Consider the following 17,416-nt stretch of genomic DNA (forward strand, 5'->3'; position numbering starts at 1 on the left):
AAAGAAAATAAAGTTGTTATGTCCAAATACAGCTAAAAATATTTTTTAAAAAATAAATAAGAGGGGGTGTGCACATAGTGCTGAAATGGACATGGGTACAGGATTTTCTTTCACATACTGATTTCAAATTTGGGGAGTAGATATTCCAAAGTGGGTCTTCTGCATCATATTGCAACTCTACTCTTTGGTTTATTGAAGCATCTCCATACAGTTTTCCATAATAGCTATACTGGCACATATTCCCACCAACAGTGTAAAGGGTTCCCTTTTATCTACATTCTTGTCAAGAAAACATCCCTAAAAGAAAATTTCAAACATTCTCATGCAAACAGTGAAGAGTATTTAAGGTGATGGAGATGCTAATTACCTAGATTTAATTATTCCACATTGTATTCATAAATCATAACATCACTTTGCACCCCATAAACATGTATACCTAGAATTTATTAATTTGCAATTTAAAAATAAAAAAGAAAGGAGGTTTGAAAGAATAAACACAGTTCATATTTCAAAATGCCTTGGCCTGGGGGTTGAAAGAATTCCATATTAACCATTCCATTCTCCTCTTTTCCCAAACATTACATCAGACAAGCATAGGCTCTGGCTATATTCTTTTGAAAAGAATCTGTACCTTTAATGGCTCTCAGTTTATTGGCAGTAGAGAACCTCAAAACATACAGAGGAAATAAGAAACTTGTTATTTTTTTTCCTACCACAGTTACCACAATTACCTACACAAAATCATCTCCCCTGGTTGTGGCACAGCTTCCACCCATGACAACCAGGTGAAATGACAATCTTAAAGGTGGGTCTGGGAGGAAGTAACAACATAGACCTAGAACCAGCTAGGATAACTCATTTTCCTTTTCTTCCACACAAACAACTGCAGATATCAACAATAAAGTGCTTAAGTCTTCCTGGAGTGACAGGGCATAGAGTGAGCATCCTAGAGCCCAGGCCAAAGAGAGGTGTGCATGAAAAACATTCCATTTTTCCAGGAGACATCTGTGCCCACCTCCCAAGCACTGGCCTTGTCCTTCATCAGCCTTGCAGGGCAACACCCCCGCTCCTGAGGTGGGCCATGCATAGAAGGCAAGGTACCTCTTAAAGGAGCCCCTGGGAAGAAAGGAGTAGAGTTTTTTCTTTTTTTTTTTTTTAATCACTTCTTCCACTTTACACTTCACACAGTTCTTATTCATAGTTTTGCCTCACATCTTTCAAAGAATATGTTAGAAATCCCGTCCCATTTTCATTTCTAAGTCTTTTCCCCCATCCTGTTCATCAACCTTAACTCTGTGTGTTAAGTTAACCTTTTCCTCTCTTCTCTCTTTCTTAGGATAATTAAACTTCTCTGAATCTTCCCCCAAGCCTTACCTCCTCCAATTCTTTCCTCTTTGGTCTCAATCTCTTAAACCCGACCGGGGTTGACCCTTGCCCTTTTCTCCTCGCCTTCCCTGAGCCCCTTCACCTCATCCATTCCAGTCACTGGCTCTCCAGATTCCCGGGCTGTTTGCTGGTGAGAAATCTTTGCTGCAGAGAGGACCGGAGTCCCCCGCGCGCGCAGCCCAGTGGCAGAAGAGGGCTAGGCTGAGAGCGAAGGCGAGGACGGTAGAGGAGGGAGACAGCCCGCCCTCCCCGCGAGCCTGCAGGATGCGGCAGGGGACCGGGGCCATGGGGAGGTACTAACCCCCCGAGCCCCTGATCCGGGCTTGCAGACCAGGTTCCCGGGTCAGTTTCCTGCCAAGTGCGGCAAAGAAGCAGAGGCGACTAGAAAGCCAAAGGCGGGCACTGGGGGTGCCCATCCTCAGAGTCGGTCCCTCTGCGAACCGGGGAAGAAGAGAGGCGAGAAGGGAGTCAGTGAGTGAAGAGGGGAAGGAAAAACCTGTCTCCAGACTGGCTCCGGAGCGTCGGAGAGACTGGGGCGCTCCGGTGAGCACCCACCGGGTGAAGCCAGCCGAGCAGTGTGCAGGGGGCGTGCAGAGGGAGTGCGCGCTGGGTGAGGGGCCACCAGGAGGGCGTCGATGCCCGGGGCTGATGCAGATTTGGGGGATGTTGGCGGGTGAGAGCTGGGGAGCGCGTGCGGCGCCAGCGGCGCCAGTGTTTGTGTGTATGTGAGAAAGCGAGGGGCGAGCGCGAGTGCAAGTGAGGCAAAGATAGAGCGCATGTCTCATCCCTGCGAGCAGCCACTAGACGCTCCACCACCATCTTTTGCATGTGCAACATTTGCAGCCGGACAGAAAACCTCTCCCAGGGCTATGGAGACTGCGGGAAAAATCTGGCAGCACGCGATGGATTGCTAAAGGAAAATAGTCGTAATCGTAAATCCCCCAAACCTTTTTTCTTCTTTCTTTTCTTTTTTTTTTTTTTTCTTTTTGGTTGTTTTTAATTTTAGCGCCATCGTCTTCAATGCCTCTCTGAACACCCTTTAAGAAGAGTGTGAGAGAAAGAGAGCGCGCGCCAGGGAGAGGAGACAAGAAGATGAGGATTATTTGCAGACAGATTGTCTTGTTATTTTCTGGATTTTGGGGACTCGCCATGGGAGCCTTTCCGAGCAGCGTGCAAATAGGTAAGCTCTGTTCCAGTGGGGTGTGCTCGTAGCTGGCAGTAGCAGATCCCCTCTGAAAGTGAGTTAAATGAGTTGCTGATAAGCAATTCGGGGGAAACCTCCAGCGACTACCTTCCCTTCTGCTTTCCTCTTCTTTTCTCTCCTTTACAAAAAGACTGCCTCTTGGTACAAGTACCTCTAGAATATACACAGGGCAGCCCACCCATCATTCCTTAGATCTTCCTTACCCTATTTGCACATTTGATTCAAGTCGTTAAATAGGATTGGAATAAGTTGGGGGAAAAAAAACCTCAGCGGGGGTTGATTATATTTTATATATGTCTTTTCATTCCTTTCTTTAAAAACATGTTGGGAGGTCGAGTTTGTTTTATTTTATTTTGTTCAAAATTACACTTCTTTTTCGCATGCTGGGCACCACAGCTTTCTAGCTATTAGAGGAAGAGACCGGGCAATAAAAAACAAAAAGCGATTCCTCCTGCACCCCCTACCTTTTCTTGCTACCCTTTAGCAGATTCCAAAGTTAGATCCCTTTCCAGGAACCTTCTCTCCTTTTATGTTATTTTCCTCCTAAAGCTTTTGCCCTTATTCCTCTGCCTCCTCTATTTCCAAGGACCTCCACCCCTATCCTTGGCTTTTCTTGCTATTCTCCTCTCCTGTCTTCTAATGGGACGCAGCTATTGAATTTCTTCCAGCTAAGCCCAGCCTCAACACTGCATCATTTCTCATGGACTGTGCACAAAACAGAGATTAGGCAGAGTCCACGAGCTGCAGAAAAGCAAAGTTCATTTTCTCCTTTCTGATTTCCCTCTATCCTACATATCACCACAACCCCTCGTTTCTGTATTTTAATGAAAATCTCTTTTCCATGCATCTGCATGTCTTAGAGAGATGTCCTGTGTTGGCTGATGTAGCAGTGTGCTGGGAATCCTGGGGAGGGCAAGAGAGAGAAAGCAAAACACACTAAATGGTCTCAGAGGTCATTGTGATCATGACAAATTGGAACAAGAAAAAGCTGAGCTGTCCTAAAGACTAAAATACTAAGCATGCACTTTAGGGACAAAGGGCAGTCTCCCAAGATGTGGCAGAGATAGCTCCTTGATTGTATGTGCTTTTGAGTGGCAGATTTGACAGTGTTTGGGGTGGGTATAGCATTCACAAGAGGAAACAGTGAATGTGCTTTTCCTGCTGTTTTTATAGGTGGTCTCTTCATCCGAAACACAGATCAGGAATACACTGCTTTTCGATTAGCAATTTTTCTTCATAACACCAGCCCCAATGCGTCGGAAGCTCCTTTTAATTTGGTACCTCATGTGGACAACATTGAGACAGCCAACAGTTTTGCTGTAACAAATGCCTGTAAGTAAAAGATAAGTTATGGATAAATCAGAAGATAATTTAAAAGAAGGAAAGGACTCCCCTTCCTCTTTATCATTATTAATGTTTTCTAGAAAGAAATTCAAAATTCCTACAGTTACCTTGTTTCAGAGACAATCAGAGTTAAAAATAAGATTTGGTCTTAGGGATATTCAGCTGGTCTGTCTCTTTCTTTTCTTCATTTCAAGTTCAATTCTCCTTTAGCATTTTAGTATTATTCTATAATCTAAATGCCAATTTAGTGAAAATTGTACTCCATCTAGTTTTATATTCATTTCCTCTGGTTTTTCTTGTTTGCTTTTCTCTTAAGTAAGCGGATGCTTTGCTTTTAAAGAAGACACATGCTCCTTCACACTGGTAAAGGCGATGGAAGGCTGCTAATAGTGAGAAAGAGAGGGGAGTGGTGGTGTGGAGGATATATATTTGAGTCGGTTGGTTGACGCTGCCGATGATCTGGTGATGTCACTTGAGGCTGCCCTGCTCTTATATTCTGGGTTGTAAATGTCTCTTACTATCACGTAATGCATATATTCTTTGGCTAACTCCATGAATTCTACCTTGATGCCAAACCACGTTAGTCTCTGATCCACCTGAATACACAAATCAACCCAGCTGGATCTATTATCCCACACAATGAAATTAAATGGGTGATCTCACCTAATGCTACAAGGAAACAGTTGTACAGTGCTCACCCATCAAGATTCTATATAACTAAATGTACAAAAATACCATCAACTGTGCATTAATTTAAAATACTCAGAAATGTGATCAGTCAATAGCATTGTATTGCTTTTCACTCTTAAAGGAAGTGCATGTTTAAAATGTTTTCTCAGTTTTATATGCTAATTTGCCACTGTTTGAATTCCATATGCTAGGATCTTGGTTATAAATTAATACATATAAGAATAGTTTCCATATAAAATTTTGCATACTTTCACAGCGGTCATAAAATGTTTATTCTAAATCCTAGACCATTTTAATTATAGTATGTTGGGACATTTCTTAATTTAAAAAATCCTATCAGTACAAGAAAGTATACTGAACAAAGAAACAAGTGAAATTGAAAACAGTTTTAAAATGTTTAGAGGAAGTCTGTGTCATTAATTTAAATATCTCAATTCACATTTATTTCTCATTAGTTCATTTAACAAATATGAGTACTTTTCCTTGATTTTTAAAACTTAGTTTTATAAAGAGATCAAAACATTTGACAGTTTTGTAAATATCACAATTATGTTATTTTTCAGGAGTACTATATTTCCTATGACTACTACTTAACTTAAAAATAATTTGTTTCATTTAGTGATAAAATTAATACTATAGTAAAAGGGAATTGCTTTTAAGCTGAAATGCATATTGAGATAGATTTGTGAACATAGTTTTATAGAGTTTACTAGTTATTTGTTTTATATTCCAAGTGTTGGAAAGGGATACCAACACTTCAAATAGTACTACGGCAAGTATTCTCCTTAATACTTGAATATTATTTGTTTATTTAAATAGTTCTCTCATGTCTCTCCTAAGATTCTGTCAATACATATTATTAGTTTTAAAAATAATTCATATTCTGAATATATGTGAAGGTACTTTGTCAGCAGTAAATTACTTTTTAAATACTGTTATTAAATTTTGAATGATTTTCTTAAAAGTGACATGATTTAGTTTCATTTTGTCTTATTTTCACAAATTAACATTTTCAATATACTGAAGTTTGCCACAATGACTTCCAGCTAGGTAAACTATGAAGTACTAATTCTTTCCTCTTCCATATTGTTTGTTAACCTCATTTGTGACCATTTTAACTAGTATTATTTTATTTATACAACAGAAATATATATGAAATAAAGTATTATTGGTAAATGACTTGTAAATATGAGAAACTGATAAGAAGTTGTATACAGAATAAGAAAGGAGGAAAAACATGAAATATGGAGGATTTTATTCTTTAATATATTTGGATTGAGAGAAATAGAACAAGTAAACTTAAGTTTTGAATCCAAGTATAGCACAATGTGAGTGATCTAATATTTTTCACAATCATATATAATTGATGTTGTGTAGGATTAACAAATATTTAAAACAATGTAAATAATGGTATAAAAAACCATCTTCTAGTGAAGAAAAGGATAAATATTTTAACAAATGAGTATACTACATGTCCTTAAAGCAAATCTAAGCTGAATTTGGGAAAAATCAATAGAGTTTGGGTCAGGTGATTGGTGTTTGTTGAATAGGCAAGCATATACACTTGTGATTTTCCAGTCTAATTAAAGGTGGAACATAAGCAGTAAGCGTAAGATAACCTCATGTATCAAATTCTCTGCCTTTGGATACGAAAGGGTAAAAATAAGTCTTGAAATTTAGAATTATGAAGAATTAACATGGAACTTTTCTTCACTGTGTTACAGTCTAAATTTTCAGATTTGTCTTGGAGTAAATATAAACTAAGTGGCCTATTAGTTTTATTTTTATGGTGACTTCCCTAGAGTAGCTCCTTGTAAAACTTCAGAGTGTAGTGTCCTTGTGAATAAGGGTTAGTATACAGGTTATTTTTAAACATTTTGTGGAAAGTACATTCACAGAAAAGACAGATTGAAGAATAAAGTGTGTTGGTCACCTAGTGGACAGATATAATGTAATACTGTTTTTTATGCTCAAAATTAAATTAATGCTCCAAAAAAGTATAGGCAAATAACTATTCTATATGTAGGGTTTATATAATCAGGAGTCCAAACCTGATTAACTCAAACTTAGTATTTTGGGTGTAAATCCCAAATTCCTGGAGGAATAATTTTAGCTTAAAGTTGTATTTCAGTTTCAGCAATATTTGTGGAAGATTAAATTAAAATATTTTCCTTTCTTAGCCATTTCCACTGTCAAAAGTCACACTTTGATGATTAAACTGAAATGATAAGAAGCATATATAATAAAAATTATGATCTATTTCAATAACAAAAATATAATAAGTATCCTTTATAATCAAATTTAAAAGTATAATTAAATTTATACATTTCTTTTTTGTGATTTATACAGATGATGACAAAATGAATATTTTAAAAATAAATTAAATATAGGAAATTTACTTTAGTAAAAATATACTTCAGATAGATATTATATGTCAGATAGATATTAAAGGTACTATCTTTGTAGACAAATATGCCAGTTAAATTGAAAAATGTCTTTTCCAAAATGTTTGAGATAACCTGAAATAGGCTGGCTTAAAAAAGTATTTTTCAATCGTTGATGAATAGAGATATTTTGGTTTTGAGAAGAATATATGTTAAATTTGATTAAAAGTGATAACCAATATACAAAATTAAGTCTATCACTAAATTTTTTAAAAGACAAAATTACTTGAGACATTGCTATTATTACTTTAATCCAGCTACATTAGAAATCTGGCTAAAGAATCAGTTCTGTAATATGGTAGTCCCTATAAGATAAAAATCCACACATATTTGTTTCTGAAATGATCTTTTTTTAAATTTCAGCTGGGCAATTGGAAATATATAATAAAACATATCAAGTACTTACATACTGTCATCTTTGTAAAACAAAAAATTATAGAATAGTTCCAACTGTTTAAACCTTGATAGAAAGGAACAATATTTTTTCTTCTCTCATTTTTTAATGACGTTTATTTTGTACTCCTTTTCTGTCAAAATCTTTCCTTTCAATTGTTAAATAGATTGAGGGGTAGCAACAATCACAAATCCACTGGATATTATACTCTAGTGATGATGGAAAAAGTCTTATTTTTAAAGTTAGAGATATTAGTTCTCCTTTTATGGCAAATTTATTTGTCTAAATAACCAAGAAGAGTGATACTTTAAAAAATAGCCTGGTATGTAAAATATAGTTGCTCAGTTAATTTAAATATATGGAAAACATGACACTATATCTAATTGGTTCTATAGGAATTTCCACTTATATGGTAGGTATGTGATAAAAACTCACTGCACTTATGTGTACTAAATAATCTAATATTTAGAGTTTAATTCAAGTCTAAATATTGTTGTATGCTCTCCTTCCAGAACTAGGATGTCCTAAAAATGCATTCTAACAGTTTACACTAGGTTACCATAATGCACCCTGAAGAGAAAATGCTGTTTCTAAAAAAATTGATAGTAAAGATGTTAGAATTAAATATACTATTTTGCTTAGCTTATTTTTAGGAAAACACATGATGTGACTCTACTGTGACTCTTATTAGGTTTCCTTAATTTAAACCGAGAGTGAGATCCTGTTGATTTGAAACAGTGCTTAAGTTTTATGATTTTTTAATTTCTTCACCATAATTTTCCATCCTGAGATTAATGACAAGATTTGAGACATATTTCTATGATTTGCCCCTTTCTTAAAAGATAGGATGAAGTGTAATTTGCATTGATGTATTTCAGAGTTGTCACAGAATTGATTAATCTTTTCTAAAACTTCAGAAAAACTCCTTGTTGTTTTCAGTCTGGATTCTTTCAAGTGTTGTTTATTTCCCAAAGAGAAAAAAAGTTTACTTCCTCACATTGGAAAATCCATCTATCTGTCTAATTTGCAGAGTATATTATTGTCCCGAGTTTTAAAATGAAGAGTACATATAACACACTTCATGACAACACAGAATTTTTAGACTGCTTTCACTTATATGATTTTATTTGACTCTAAGAGAATCTCACGGTGAGACAATCTGGAAATATAGGCATTGTTTTGTTGTTTGGGATGTTTTATCTCGAGGAAGTTATTTATTTGCCCGAGTCTATGTAATAATAATACAAAGCCAGAGTTCAAACCTTATCTTCTTACTTCCATCCTAGTGTTCTACTGAGAGGCCATACTGGTGTGAGAAATATAATACCTGCACTGAGATTGTGTGGATTAAGAAAGAAAAAAGAATTTCCATTTATCTTTTCTCTAACTTAATTGCAACATTTTAAAGAAAATAGGGCAAGACAATTCTGGGCAATTTATTCATTAATCACAGGACAGTGAATGATACAGTGAAGGCTGAAGTCGTATTATGTAATGAAGCCATCCATTCATTCTTTAGATTAGATAATGAATACAACTTCTTATTCATTAAACATACTTATCAAAAATAATTCTCTTCAAGACACTGTGCTAGAAACTGAGATTACAAAACTTATAAAAGTAGTTGCTGCCCTCAATGAGCTCATAATCCAGTGATAAAGATAAACAAACCAGTTGTTATAGATTACAGTACAGTAAGATAAAATGCTCTGAAGGAAAAACAAAGTACTATGACAGAGAGGAACTTTGGAAGGATAATTATAACAAACTTGGCCTGGTATCTGAGGATGATGCTGTCTGATCTGGATGTTAAGGCTCTAGTTGAGTCATTGAAGAAAATGGAGGAAGGAAGTCATACCTGGCCAAAAGAATGGTACGTGAAAAGGCAATTGCATGTGGGGAGCCAGGTGGGTGTTGAACTATTGAATATCATTTAAGCAGGGTGTAGCATTGAGTGTGACAAGGAGAGGTGTGCTAAGGGATGTGGATTTGTAGAGCTACAGAGGATCTGTAGCTGTGGCAAGGAGATTCTTTGGAATAAAAAAGGGACTCATAAATTATTTGAACAGAATAATGACATGATCAGATTTATATTTTCCAAAGAACAAGCTGGTTGCAAGAAAGAATAAATTGGAAGGGGACAAAACAGAAAGAAAAAGGCCCATTAGTTGTGTGTCGAAGTAACACAATTTAAAATGATGGATGCTTGGATAAAAGTAGAAGCTCCGAGAAGAGAGAAAAACTCATAGATCCAAGAATACAGAACTTTTGACAGGACTTAATGATTGATTGGATGTCTCTGTGGGAAAGTGGCAAAGAATGCAGTAAGAATAAATGATGGTTTCTCAGACTTCTGGCCTGGGTAAATATGTTTAACTAGTGGTACTAATCAAAGAAAGGGATGTGCAGGAGAAGTAGCAGATTTGAGTGAGGAAGATGAGTTTCATGTGAACATACTGGTTTTGAGGTGTTAAAAAGATTCCTAGAGGGTGATATTTATTGGAGATTTGGGCGTGACTGTCTGGAGCTCTAGAGTTTAGTCTGCGCTAAAGGCAGAGGATCAACAATGTCTGGAGTCGTGAAAATGAGTGAGATCGCCCAGACTGAGCAATAGCAGTGAAAGACTGCTCAGGATCAAATCCCAAGATGGAACTAAGGAACTTGGAGAGGAAAAGGGTAAAACAGAAGTGACTGAAGGAAAATGGGTCAGAGAGTTCAGAGGAAAATGAGGCAAGAGTAATTTCACAACAGTCAAGAAGTGGGCAGAATTTCAAGTAAATACTGATCACTTATGGCAAAAGCTACAGAGTTCAAATAATGCATTGCAAAGAAAATTGTAGTATTTTTAACATAAATCTTTCTTTGTTTTCTCTTTATAGTGTTCTTTTGTATTTTGGCCAGAAAAAAGGGTCACTTTTATTAAGACCATGTAGATTCAACTTATATATAATCCTTTGTACATATTGGTCCAGAATACTCTTATCTATTATTTAGAGTGAGGGAGTGGTAGTCTTCTCCAGACCTTTGAGCCAGAAGGGTTTGAATTTGCAATCTGAGAGTAGTTAAGTTACTTGACATTCTGAGCCTCATTTTCTTCATCTCAACACAGGAAAATAGCACCTACCACATACAAATTTTATGAGTAGTAGAAAAGTGTGTGGATAATATTCCATATATAGATAGAACTCAAGTAGTTCATTTCTGTGTTATATGGAATATTATTTTTCCTGAGCCAAACTTAAGATTTCAAGTTAATTATATTTTCTACAGAGCTATAGTAATAAAACCAGCACAGTATTAGCACTAAAACAGGCATGAAGACCAATGGAATAGAATAGAAGACACAGAGACAAACCCACATGAATACAGTTAGTTATCTTGTACTTGACAAAGGTGCCAGAAACATACATTAGAGAAAAGATGACTTTTTTAACAAATGGTGCTGGGAAAACCAGAAATCCATCTGTAGTAGAATTAAATTTAATTCCCATTTCTGACCCTCCACAAAAAATCAACTCAAAGTGGATTAAAGATCTAGGAATTAGACCAGAAACCCTGCATATACTAGAAAATGAATGTAGGTCCAACACTCCAACATGTCAGCTCAGGAGCTGACTTCCTTAACAAGACTCCTAAAGCACAAGAAGTAAAATAAAAAATCAATAAATGGGATATTTTCTATTTATATTTTGACAAGGCAATTTATGTTTTGAATGAGTATGGTTGATGTTTCATAGAAACTTTTCTGACCTTTCAGTTAACAGTTCATATCAGTTTACGTACTCAAGTCTGAAGCTGTATTTGTCAAAATGATTTTGAAGTCTACGAGAAGGTGAACTTTATCTGGGATCTATGGACTGTTCATACAGGATTGTTTCACTGGTAGATCAAAGGAGGAATATAAAGTCTTCCAATTTTAGGCACAATTCTGTGTGCTTGTGTGGTGTGTGTATGTGTGTGTTCATATGTAGTTACAGAGAGAGTCTTAGATTCCTGACAGCTTCTCAGTGAGCTCCAGTCACAAAAAGGGCCCAGGACTACAGTCCTCCAAGAGCCACACTTAAGTTAGATTAACAGCTCTTTAACTCCCTTCATCACTTGAGAAACAGAATGGATTTTATCCTTAAAATCAACTAGGAATTTTTCCAGAAAAATCTATCGCCACTTGCTTTTCCCCATGACATGGAACATAACCAATGTGAACATCCTTGCACTGGTCCTCTTCCTCTCATACCATCATCTTGTGATTTTTATTCCTTCTCTTTCTATCAAAAGTACTACATATTCTACATCAGCGCCTTCTATTTTTATCACTATTTACCTTTCTTTCTCACCATCACCACTCTGGGAACACTGTGTCCTTGAAGGTCATGAATGACTTACAAATTAGTAAATTCAATTGTTGTTTCTTAGTCCTCAATGCCTTGGAATATTTGCAGGATTTGCTGACAGCATCTTGTTCTTTGAAACTTGTGCCTTCTTTTATGTCATTTGTAATGCAGCACAAAAATTTCAGAGTCCTAAATGGCAACACTCTCATTACTTTATATTGCCAAATTCATATCATAAATACCACCGTGTGTGAAAAATGGCTAAATGACACTTAACTGTTGTACAGTGTTGGATGCTTCATTAGTTGGCCAGTCTGTTGGCCAACTAATTTTTTATAGGAACATTATCTGATTTCAGAATAACTATATATTTCACAACTATTTTCCTGAGCAAAATATTTTAAGATGTGCTTAGCTGTCAGTTGTCTTCTTTAACATGTTTTGGGATTCCACGTGAACATGGAGACAACAAAGAGTATTAGCCTAAGTCTAAATTGCTCCAGTTTTTACAGCATCATCACTTGCTACCAACTTAATGAAACTGCTATATCGTGAATACAGTGTTCAATGTTATATTATAAATAAAAGGCAAAAATATTTGAGATTTATAGCTTCATTCAATAATCTAATATATTCCTTCAGATAGAACAAAAGTTATACCAGAGGCTGTAATCAGTGCTTGCTTATTTTTTTTACAAAGTTATATATAGATATTCCATAGTGTATTTTTCATCTGTAACTTTAAAAATATTACACTTTGTCCTCTTTCCATTTTTCATATTTTTATTTTAAAGCTAACACATACTTCTGGAAAATTTAAATAATTCACACATCATAGAAAGTGATAATATTCTTTAATCCTACCACTTGGAGACAATAAGAGCAGTTTGTTGTAAATCTTTCCAGACTTCTTTCTTTTTCTATATATACTTAGAGAGATAAAGAGTACCACAAAACCAGGTGAATGGGGCCACACCTGTAATCCCAATAACTCCCAGCAACTGGGCAGGTGGAGACAGGATGATAGAGAAATACAGGCCAACTTGGACAACTTACTGAGACCCTTTTTCAAAATAAAAAATAAAAAAGCCGAGGTTATAACTCAGTGGTGGAGCACCACTGGGATCAATCCCCAGTAACAAGTGTGCGCTGCGTGCATGCATGCACACACACACACACACACACACAATAATAGTAGTATAAAAATGACTGTTTTATATATTTAGAAATGAAAATATTTGATGCAAAAAATATCATTTTGTACCTTTATTTTACAGTACTGTGTTTCACTTAATCATAAAATTCTTTCCATATATAAGAACTATTTCATTTTCTTTTATGGCTGTATAAGTTGAAATTGTGAGAAGTTCATATGATTAATGTATTCTATCCTCTCTGTATCAACATTCAGGTTGTTTCCACATTTTTGGTATTATAAGCAGAACAGCAGTACTTTGTGAACCTGTGTGGATATTTCTGTAGCATCAACTGCTGAAGGAGAAATTACTCTCTCAAATGTCGATTTTTGCTTTTAATAAACATTATATCATCTCCTTTAAAAATGCTATTTAAATGTACAACCACCAATATGTGAGAATAATTATTTTCCTATGACCTGCCAACATTGGCCATTATCAGTCTCTTGAATTTTCACTTGTCCTGATGAGTGACAAAGACATCTAATTGCAGCTTTAATTAGCATATTTTTGATTAATAGTGAGACTGGGAAATTTTTCCTGCTCATAAGACTTGTGTACTTCTTCCTCTGTGAACTGTCTGTTCTTTTCATTTGCCACTGAAAATTTTCTTTACTTGAGGAAGTGATGTATGTACTCTAGAAATTAACTCTCTCTCGTACACATTGCAAAGTCTTCTACTTTTCCTTTGGCTTCCAATTATGATATAGACAATTTACACTTGTATTTAGTCATATATGTGTGTCATTCTTCTTGCAACCTCTGGGTTTTGTATTAAGATTATATAAAAACTTTCTATCCTTAAAACTATCAATAGATTATCATACATTTCATGGTATCTTTATGGTTTTACATTTCATATTTCTAATACTAACTTTTACAGAATATATTCTCTTATGTATGTTAGGAATCAATCTTCATTATTTTCTTCACTGTTTATTTGAATCAGCTCTTTTGCACGTGCTTCGAACTGCTGCATTTCTGGGTAACTGATGCCTTTTTTGACTGAATTTGAGTTTGTGCAAAATTTCTCCATTTTATCTTTTTTTTAAAAGTTCTCCTATCTGCTGTTCTTCACCTACTTGACTAACAGTTGCTAATAGTTGTATTGCAGGTTTTGATATTCTAATTGCCTGTTTCTTACCCCTTCGAATGCTTCCTAGATTTTTTTCTTCTATCTCGCTCCCTTTTTTTTTTTTGATTGTTATTCACCATCTGACCAAGTCCTTTTGCTTCTAAATCTAAGGTGATACCATGGATATTTTCACTTTCTTCATTTTTAATCCTACCAACTGTGTACAAGTCAATGGTACTACTTCAAATCATAATTAATCTCCTGATTCTATACTTTACCTTTCTCTACCTACTTTATATATTTGAGTCAGGAGTGCCTTCCTGAATTTGTAAGTCAGAGACTGTTTCTTTCTGACGTAAAACCTTCCAGTGACTTTCATTTCTTAATATGAAATCCCAGTTTTTCTATGTCCTGTGTGATCAGACTCTTGCCTTGTTCACCATGTTGGAGTCTACTCTGGTCTTCTTTTTATGATGCCTTTCCTCACTCCCTTTTATGAGAATACTCTGATCCAGTTACTTGCTTGAATCAATTTTAATGAATCTTCAGACTAAGATCAGATATCAGCATCTCAGGAAAACCTTCCTGGCTAACCTTTCTAGCATGAACCCCCCTGCACCAAAACCCCCATTTATGCTATTTCAGACTACAAACTTAATGATTACCTTTGCTTTTCTTGCAATCTGTAATTATTATTTTCATCTTTTTACGTACATATTCCTTTTATTTCCCACTTACTTTCAGAACAAAAGGCTACATTTGATTTGTTAAATGGTATTTCCTCATACTCTCACACGATACCTGATAGAGAGCAGGAATCAGCAAATATCTGGCATAAATGAATGAGAAATATGTAAAGAGTTTTCTCTGCGTTTGTTTTAGGGTACCCTTAAGATAGCTAACACTTTTCATGTGTACTCTTAGAGAACATCAAAGAAAGGATAGGAAGGAAATGAGGAAGCAGATTCAAAATAATATAATGTATTTTCTCTGTCTTAAGCAATTTTTTCATTTGTTTCTGTTAGATTCTATTTATAGGATAAGTTAAAGTAAGGAAGAAAATAAGTACTGGAAGGAAAAAGTTGGGACTGCAAATGCAGATTGATGTCCATGGTGCTAGTCAAGTAGCACTTAGATAAATTTAAGTCTGGTAGAGGAGTTTTCTATGTGCTTATAAGATTTGGTGTCTGCTGACAAAAGAACTTGAGAATGCAGGTACCAAATACTTTGAAAGTAGGAGAGAGCCCAGTTGGGAAGCCAGGTGAAGTGGTGAGCACATTCAGTAGTCCCATCTTACACACTGACTGCTTCCTCAGCACTTGCTTAAATTCACAGAACTTGAAGACATTTGTGTAAATGTGTTTGGAGTTAAATTCATCATGTCATTCCTAACAGTTCTTGATTTTCTTCATTGCACCTTCTCTCACACATTTCATGATTGATTACTTTCGTGGCCCCTTATCTCTCTTCTGTTTGAAATTAACTTATCTTTTAGATAATTAATGTTCAACCATGTAGACAGTCTTACCTGGGCAAGTTTGAAAGGCATTTCATCTTTTCTCTGCTCCAAAGGGTTAGAATTAAGGGAAGGTGATTATTTTTTCTCTGAAAAATTTTACATGCCTCCTTCTTTCTTAAAGTGTGTAAGAAAAATTATTTTTATTATTCTGAGAGCCAGAGAGCTCAATACCATATTTATTATTCAGTAACATTATTAACCACTTTAAATATTTTCTTTGTTTTTATATATTTGACTTTTATAACATTGTATATAACATAAACGTCATATATTAGTATGCATATGTATAACTTATAAGCAAATCATTTTCAGAAAGTAGCACATAGGTGTCATGGTCCTAGATGGATCCTGTTCATTACAAATATTGATCAGATTTTACTTGAATAGTCAAATTTTCTATTTAGTACTCTCTGTATCTTCCTTAGATGATGTATCTGAATATTCCTTAGAAGATGGATGGATGGATGGATAAACACATAGACAATCTGTCTGCTCCATTAGGCTGTGTTCTTGACAGAAAGGATGATACCTTATTAATACTTCCATCATGAGGGTCTGTCACAGTGTTGGGAGCAAAAATCTCCATACTCAGTATTTGTTTGCTGACCAATTGTTGGCGAGGAAAGAAAGGAGACCACCTATTTCTTAATTGGAAGTCTATAACGGCTCATCCTTAACCAGAATTTAATAGCACAAAAATGAATCAAGTTTATTTTCTATATGACTCACACTGTCCACATTTTAAAAAACAGATATTACATGCCCCTCACTACTTTCTTAAGCTTAATAGATTTGTATATAACATAGTTTCTAAAATCTTTGTCATCTAAGTTTACAGATATCCTCTGGATGTGCCATAGTTTCACTCAAATATAATAACCTAGATTAACCCCCATGTTCCTGTTATACCTGTCTAGGATTGCTTAAACTCATGGGTATGATCTGATATGAAGTGTCCAGGTGGGAATATGAATTCCAATTATTTAAGCATTACACACATAGGGTTAGCACTCTGTTGGTTCCTGTTAAGACTGTGATCATTAAAACTTCACATTCTGTTCTTTTTCACACATGGATCACTACAAACTACCCTTCCCATAGGGCTTTTTAAAACATATACAATGAAAGAGTTGATACATACATTCTTAAATTTCACCTTGTTTGGAAACATTAAGACTACCTCAATCTTAATTCAATTTTACTATTTAAAATTCTATGTGACTTTTCATTATTATCTATATTGCTTATTAAAATTCAAACAGGTTGGAATCTGAAATAGATCTCAGATGATATTAGCATTTGAATCAATACTTTTTAGATATGTGTTGGCAGTTAAAATAGTTAAATTTGATCAGATGTCTCCATATTACACATAAAGATTGCTATTGCATTGCACTTATACTTTTAAACATTAAAATAAACAAAAATATAAAATCTTGAGAAAATATCTCTTTCAACCATATAGGATAAAAGATGACTCATATTTTCTCTCTCTCTCTCTCTCATACACACACAGATACCCCCTTCAGATTGAAAAGAATGTACAAATGATATAAAACGGATAATTCATACTAGAATAAATAAATAAATCTAGCAAATAAACTATAAAATATACTTAACCTTAATGATGATAGAAAAATTAAAATATGATACAGTTCTATGTAATAAATAAGCCAAAGACAGTAAAATGAAAAGAATTTTAAACTCAAGATGGCTAGAACATTTATATTTTTTCAAAATCATGCCACATTTTATCAAAAACCATTAAAATTTTGAATTGTTTGATACCCTGAACATGGAAAAATTTCTAACTATGAAATTCTTTACGAAAGC

The 17,416-nt window shown here is 35.1% G+C and overlaps 1 protein-coding gene across 7 annotated transcripts in view; it reads left to right on the forward strand.

Moving 5' to 3' along the window:
- The first annotated feature begins 1,599 nt into the window (after positions 1–1,599).
- Positions 1,600–17,416, forward strand: part of Gria4 (glutamate ionotropic receptor AMPA type subunit 4) — a 348,446-nt gene continuing 332,629 nt past the window's right edge. For all 7 annotated transcript variants that reach the window (XM_047515811.1, XM_047515810.1, XM_047515815.1 and 4 more), the window contains exons 1-3: positions 1,600–1,929; positions 2,393–2,566; positions 3,764–3,922. In XM_047515811.1, the coding sequence (XP_047371767.1) occupies positions 2,479–2,566; positions 3,764–3,922 (247 nt within the window). In that variant the 5' untranslated portion in view covers positions 1,600–1,929; positions 2,393–2,478. The remainder of the gene's footprint in view (positions 1,930–2,392; positions 2,567–3,763; positions 3,923–17,416) is intronic.

Source organism: Sciurus carolinensis, chromosome 11 (genome assembly GCF_902686445.1).
Source record: "Sciurus carolinensis chromosome 11, mSciCar1.2, whole genome shotgun sequence".
Taxonomy (NCBI): domain Eukaryota; kingdom Metazoa; phylum Chordata; class Mammalia; order Rodentia; family Sciuridae; genus Sciurus; species Sciurus carolinensis.